The sequence below is a fragment of the Folsomia candida genome, unplaced genomic scaffold (assembly GCF_002217175.1).
Source record: "Folsomia candida strain VU population unplaced genomic scaffold, ASM221717v1 Fcan01_Sc003, whole genome shotgun sequence".
Lineage (NCBI taxonomy): Eukaryota > Metazoa > Arthropoda > Collembola > Entomobryomorpha > Isotomidae > Folsomia > Folsomia candida.
The window spans coordinates 4,956,009-4,963,257 of record NW_019091195.1 but is presented as its reverse complement, the minus strand read 5'-3'; the positions used below and the strand labels follow the sequence as shown (position 1 = coordinate 4,963,257).

Genomic DNA, 7,249 nt, shown 5'->3' with positions numbered 1-7,249 from the left:
CCGCTCAGGATGGATCAGGCATTTTCAATGCTCATGTCTCGAGTGGGACGATAATAGTGAGAGCTGAGCTGAGAACCGTAATACGGCAGAAAAATCAGCAGAAAACACGAAGTCAACTACACCAGTCATCAGTTTTCCGTGCTCTGAGAACCTCGTTAATTTTTTGCAAGTCTCCAGAAACTTTGAACTTTGCTGATGTTCTATTGATTTAGTAAGTCATTTAAATTAATTTACATTAATACTAATACTAATCTAAATTTTGGCAACATTTGTTCGAAAATTGCTTTGATCGCGCGTTTTAGTTTACTAGTCGATGAACGTGCCTACTTAATTACACGTATTTCGAAATCGTGTTTTTGAGAGCTTAGACTATGGGTATAACGTGTTTCGAATATACCCAGAGTCAAATTATCTGGTTTTCTTTTAAATCTATTCGTACATCTGATAAGTTTCAATTCCCGCCAACATGTTAAATAGAGCTTAGCACCGTAGAACATCGAAAAATTACTGTCGAGCATAAAAATATTACATCGTAGTGTAAATTCGAAGGTCATCCACATTTATTGAACTTGATTAAAAAATTGAACATTTTCAACAAAAACTTCGTACATCCCGCTCGACAAATTTTACTGCTTTAATAAAATTTGGCATAATAAATCAGTTAATTTCAAGGCCTTCCTTCAATTGTAATAGTTTATCAGTGGCATTATTAAATTCCAATAAATAAGCGAATAATTATTTTTCAATTAAATTTGAAATCTTTGGATTTATAAATAGCCAATGGGTTCGATAAAAAAGGGGCTGTCAAACGGTGTGCATGAATGGCCATTGTACATAGATTATATCGCTGTCTGATTGCTCAGGCGCTACAAACGAAATACACAAGATTAAAATTCGCATTATATAATTTTCATTTTACTGTCTAGAATATAGCATATTTTCAACTACTTGTTGGTCAGGAAAACCTCACCTAAGGGTCATATTCTAAAAGGGGCCCTACGTGGCGGCCACTAACTTAACTTTATATTTGACTCAAGTTTAGAAAGTATTGAAATATCAGCTTGTGCTATTTTCATAAATTGCGCGGGGTTCAACTTGTGCCTCCATCTGCTGGCAGCCGTGAGCGGGGAGTGTTGAGATATTATCCTTTCATAGAAATACTAAACGGATAGAAAGGTGGAAAATATGAAGTTCTCCTCAGCATAAGGTATTTCAATGCTATTGCGGATTAAATATCTCTGGGGGACGGAGAAATACAAATTTTGGCCTCTTTTAGCATGCTTTGAGCTCACAGAGCAGGAATTTTCCCGTCCCACAGAGATATTTAATATTAATATATTTATATAATATTTATATTTAATTTATATATTTCTTTTTCCGCAATATTTCTACGCACTTTGGAAATTATTAAAGACTCCGTTTCAAATTGTCTTAGCTAAAGTGCCGTAATTACTACAAGCACTATAATAAATCAATTTGTGCTCTATCAATTTATGTGAATAATAAGCCCATGATGAGTATTTATTATAATTTAAGCTAAAGCGGGAACTTTCAAGATTAATTAATTAATATTAATTGTGCCAGTAGTTAGTAAGGGTCCGTTCATTATTACGTCATAAAAAAACGATTTTTCGACCCCCATCCCCCCTTTTAACATTGGCAACATAGGCACGATATCATTGGAGCTTCTTGTATACGTAATATATGAACGGGCCCTAACGCCTATACGATTAATTGTATGCCACTTTACAGTTCAGAATTTTTTGTATATGCTGCTGATAGTGACGCCTGATAGTGAGCATTCTTGTGTCGGAAACAATTCTATAACTCTGCCCACTATTACCAAAATATTCCATCTGCGTAGGGGCCGTTCATAAATTACGTAACGCGAGAGGGGGTCTAGAAAATCTCAAATTTTTCGTTACGTAATTTATGGACGGCGCCATAGTTCATGACGTCAATTTTCAATTTCAGCGGCTCGTTGTACTGACGGGCTATTTTTTCGAAATTTCAAAAAATTATTTTTTATATGAAGAAGGTTTAGTAAATGTACTTGCATATTTTTTTTTTGATAAAACTGAACTCGGAAAGAGCTAAACTCTATTCATTGAATGAGAGCTCACGACCGTGGTGGGTTGATATAAGCCTACAATTGTCTAGTTTGTTAATTTATTAGAATTTGCTTGATATTTATATATGTATATTAATAGCTCAGTTTCTTTATTTTTGTAGAACCTGAGAGTTTTATTCTTTAAACCGGATTGTCGTACCTTGTATCTGTATTATAAATATGAACAAGAAAAGTAAGATGAAAGCTCGCAACAACCCCAAGCGAGCCTCTCTTCGGTTATATCGACAATTAAGGCTGGCAGCTGGTGAAGGCAAGTATTTCTTATCGATATAAAATTTATAAACTAATACTTTTAAATAATAAGTAATTATTCTTATTATTTAGCTGCCGCTTCAAGAAGACGTCCTTGCTTAAGGATATCGAGAACGGTGGAGCTAATAAATCAAAAAGATAATAACTGGAGAAGTGAAAAGTCAAAATTGTTGTTCATGGTAGGTATAGGACTAACTCCAGTTGAAAATTCTAATGGTAATTCAAATTTACTTAATAATAATCGATATATATATATATATAATGCCTACATCATGTAGGCTACATGTATTTGCGTATTTTCATGCTCCTATTTTTTGTATTTTCAGGACTGATATTACCATCAATTAAAATCGATACCATACCCCCTGCAGTATTAGAAAAAGTAAACTTGTATATCATTAACCTTCTAGTACCATTAATATGGGCTACTTATTAACATCATTGAATGATGTGCATTTATTTTTAGCTGAGGATTAAGTATGAAAAAGCTCGAGCAAAGGAGCGTGAACGCATCAAAGAAGAGCATAGAATTGAAAGGTTACGTCGGTTTGAAGTTATGAGAACCTGGAGGATGAATAACTCCAAACAGCCTCTCGGGCCCATAGAAGTTATAGACTTATCCTCAGATGACGATATGAAAGAAGAAAATATATCCCATATCCTCCCTGACTATCCAAATTTACATATTTCATCAGCGAGTCCTGGCGCCCATCAAAATCATAATACGATGGGAGTACTTCGTAACAATTTCCGTAACGGTTCGACGAATAAATCTCAAAGCTACAATTTTGCTAAGCCAACAGTGATTAAAAGGCTACCGTACGCTCATATTGTCAATAAACCAAGAGCCAGACACATATACAATTCACCATTCCTTCACCGACCCAGGTCTCCTGCAGCTCCTCCAAGTCCGCGACGTCGTAATATCCAAATGTTCCCTTCCTCTCTAGCACCGCCAAAGCCTTCCAATTGTATTTTTATTGCACCTTCGCCGGCAATGCAAGTTACACAAGAAGAAGTGATAAGTATTTCGGCTAATATTAAACGTAAGACATGTAGAAATGCTACCTACGTACATACGACTCGAGGACAAACAAATTCTACAAATTTAATGTATTGTGCTATTTCAGGAAAGACTGCTAGTCTTGCTGTTAGCAATACAAGTCCTTATGGCTTTGATGCTCACCTAATAGTGGACAGTGGGTTACCAGATTCTATGGAGGACGATATTATTCTAGTTGATTAATTATTCTGTACTGGGATTTATAATTAGGGTCCTAATATCTACATGCACTTATTCCTTATTCTCATATTACTAGACTTTTCACGTGTGATAAATGCATTTTATATGAAGGAAAGGGTAGAGTTTAAATAATTCGGATGCCTTGAGTAAAGATTTTAAAGCCAAAGTTTTGTTGTCTACAATCAAATGTACCGTTCATTAAATGTATTTTTTGAATGTTGCAGCAAATATTACTTGATTACTATATTACTTGATTGAAGTCAATTACTATAAGGTATTTTTATACAAAACAACTATATTTGACTATTTTTGTAGCATAAATTTTTCAACTTATACTAAAAGATTCAACTGCCATAATTAATGTCGTTTGAATGATACTGCAATGATATTTATATTGTTGATGCGCGGATATAAATACTATGTGAATCGCAAAAATTTTACGTAATAAACGTACAGTTTCCGTATAATTACCGGAAATTATCATATTTAACTTTATCTGTGTAACGCATCGAGTAAATATGTACATACATAATATACATGTTAGCATGTAGCGTTGTTCCTCACGATCATGGTATATATCTCTTCATACAATTTTGTGCCTAATCTCCAGTAAAGATGGGTCCACATTGAGAATGAGTGGCTCTTCATCGGCTTGCTCTGAATACTGATAATACTTTTTCCGCTTGAATTTTTTCATATTCTTGAAAAACTTGTTGTAGAGCAAGGTAATGACGAAGCCAGGCTGCATTCATAAATAACAATACTCTCTTTCCACGGCAAGTTGAACCCGGAGATATGGGAGACTAAACTCAGTTCAACGTTAATAAGCATGGGCCGGGATTTAGTCTTCCATATCTCCGAGTTCAACTTGCCGTGGATAGACTATATATTAATTTTTCATAGTATCATGCACCACGATGAATTGAAACCGGCGCGGTGCCGCATAGAAGAGAATGATAGTAAAATGACTACTAGTAGTAACTGCATGCTAGATTACACAATTGAATTCACAATTCGGTTATGACTTATAGTACTGTGACTTACAATAAATAAATACGGGAAGCCTAAAGACAAAGTTTTCATCAAAAGCCACATTGTTGTCTGTAAAAAGACCCCCAACAATACATTAGATATATATTATCTATATATATTATATGCACACATGGTTCTTTTATGTTAAAATACCTTTCGTCCTTCCCCTTGATGCTCGATGATAAACTTTAGTCCGAATTTCCGAACTTGAGTCCGAGTTCCTTGGCTCTGGTAAAAAGGTTCTCTGTAATAAGGAAACGGCGTTAATTATGGCGCGAGGACTCACAGACTCTTAGTAGCCTATTTTAGTTATTTTAGTCTAAATTATTTAGGGTGTGCATTGTTTCTTACTCTTTATAGAAAGATTCCCATTCCTGATGACGACCAAACACGGGCGCAATAGAATATTTTGGAACGCAACTTTCTTTCCAATCAAAATCACATTGCCAATTCACAGTGATTCTGAAAATTTGTCCCTGTAAAATTATAATCAAAATTAAGGCAAACCTCGCAGAAATTTAGTTTTAATATATAAAATTTATCGTACAGTAGATGCGATGTTCGTAAACGAAATAAAGCCGCCGTATAGCACCAGATCATGAATAGTAAACCAAGGACAACTAGGATTATTTACAGGGTGGTACATGCAGTTGGGCTTTCCTTCAAGTGTCTCATGCATTCCAAAATAAGTGTCCCCACACAAAGGAAAGTCTATATTTTTTATGTTTTATAAATATTGTGCAATTAATAATGATAAATGTTTAAAATATTTCTACCTGCCGCTGTCTTCAATAATATAATTAAATTTTTTGCCCCTTCTAATACTGCTCCATCAGAGGAGTTTTGAAACCTACATGCAGTAACATTTTACGTATTGTAAAATACTTACGCAACAAAATACCAAGAAACATCAAACATGATATAAATTCGTGACTTGCGTTTGGTGGGATTGACTTGGGGAAAGCGGTAGCAAAGGACACCAACCTTCGACCTCACATGTCATCGTGCCTGGACGACCGAAAGCTATGTTATAGCTAAATCGGACCATGAACAAAATTACAATTAGGGTAGATCATTAAAAAAAACAGTAGTAGTATCTTTTGAATTACAATTTAAGCGTGTCCAAGCTATTGTAGACACACAGGCCCGTTTGAACGCCACTCACAGACTGAGAGCCCTTTTGGCATTCTGTGTAAGAAAAATTTCTGTTTAACTTCTCTTCTGGGTCATCAGTACAAATACTTTTGGGAACGTTCGGACTCTGAAATTTTGAAAATTAATACACATATAAAATTATTATTTCTGTCCTGACAATGCATTGACACCGTGTTCTGTGTCGATCTGCTCGGGATTTACGTACTTCTGGACATGTTTTTTGTGTTTGGTTTGGGGTAATGACGATGTTTGATAACACCATGAACCCATCTTCAGATCGTTCAACAATATCAGACGCGCTCCAAAATTTTTGGAATATCGTTGGGTATTTTTGATTAAGGTCTTCCGTCTCTTCTGGCATATAAAATCCACCAAAAGATTGAAAGGTCGTCACTCCTCGGACAGGGCATCTTTGCTGATGCGCTTGATGATATACCATTGCATATCTTTTTATTTTAAAAAATATTCATGGTTTTTATCATGTTTATTACTGCAAAATATTATTGAGTATAGAATATCAGAGAACTAACAATGCAAAAAGAATGACGATAACTCCTAATTGGAGTAAGTAGCAAAGTTGCAGGCGGGTGTTATTTGCTTGCAGTAACCGTGGGGTCGTGTAAGTCTTGAGAAAATTTCCCACTGCTCCTTGCATCGTCTTTAACTTTCCTGAACCTTTTAATCTTAGAAAGGTTGTAAATATAATAGGAATTACACATTCCACTATTGCACTACGCCAATTTGTCTGACGGCAGTATTAATATGAATAATTATACGCATATTGTTTGACGAGATCAAGCTACTATTTTACTACACTGATACAACCACCAATTAATAATTAACCTATTTGCCATAACCTCAGAATTTCACTGACGACGAAATGTAAATGTATGTATGCAAATGTACACATGTACTTGATTTTAACTGTATGTCAATTTCGTCATGATCACTTGACTAAATATTAAGTTGAATTTGTCATCTCCGTCAAATAAATGAGTAACCCAGGTCTGATGATAAAATATCATTATCAACATGTCGCGAAATTGCCTTATATGTATGGTCTCAGAGGAACAATAAAAAATGGTTGTGTTATGCGTGTGTTTAGCTTCATCGTCGCTCCTTTATCTCCTTATCGCTCGAATAACGAATATGTGACTGGATAAGATAAAAAGAAAATACTAGAAACATTACACACTTCACTGTGGCCCTGAGGATGAATAAGCATTACAAATGAGTAGAATATGCATATTTTTGGACATCGTAATAATAATTAAGCACACTCCTATTTATTATGGACACTGCAGAGGAGTTAATTTAAATGTCGGATAGTCACAACGCTTTAAATATTGACAACAAAAATGCAGCATCATTATATCAACAACTTGAATCATGTACATATTCATTATATGTGCATGTGTGCATTACTTAATGGGATA

General features: G+C 34.9%; 2 protein-coding genes across 4 annotated transcripts; one reads left to right on the top strand and one right to left on the bottom strand.

Moving 5' to 3' along the window:
* Positions 1–56: 56 nt before the first annotated feature.
* LOC110847397 lies at positions 57–4,116 on the top strand. Of its 3 annotated transcripts, XM_035849068.1 has the most exons (7): positions 68–211; positions 1,038–1,207; positions 2,233–2,381; positions 2,456–2,599; positions 2,710–2,765; positions 2,850–3,429; positions 3,514–4,116. In XM_035849068.1, the coding sequence occupies exons 3-7, from the start codon at positions 2,291–2,293 to the stop codon at positions 3,627–3,629; spliced, it is 987 nt and encodes a 328-aa protein (XP_035704961.1). In that variant the 5' UTR covers positions 68–211; positions 1,038–1,207; positions 2,233–2,290; the 3' UTR covers positions 3,630–4,116. The 3 variants fall into 3 exon arrangements, with proteins under 3 accessions (XP_021950027.1, XP_035704961.1, XP_035704962.1); XM_022094335.2 differs by lacking the exon at positions 1,038–1,207 and having other exon boundaries at positions 57–211; XM_035849069.1 differs by lacking the exon at positions 1,038–1,207 and having other exon boundaries at positions 77–211; positions 2,216–2,381.
* On the bottom strand, positions 3,955–6,948 carry LOC110847396 (P2X purinoceptor 1). Its single transcript, XM_022094334.2, has 10 exons — positions 6,344–6,948; positions 6,019–6,259; positions 5,768–5,919; positions 5,597–5,692; positions 5,435–5,508; positions 5,206–5,369; positions 5,010–5,134; positions 4,812–4,902; positions 4,671–4,727; positions 3,955–4,368 (listed from the first exon to the last, which is right to left on the bottom strand). Exons 1-10 carry the CDS (start codon positions 6,466–6,468, stop codon positions 4,210–4,212), a joined length of 1,284 nt encoding a protein of 427 aa, XP_021950026.1. The 5' UTR covers positions 6,469–6,948; the 3' UTR covers positions 3,955–4,209.
* Positions 6,949–7,249: the final 301 nt, after the last annotated feature.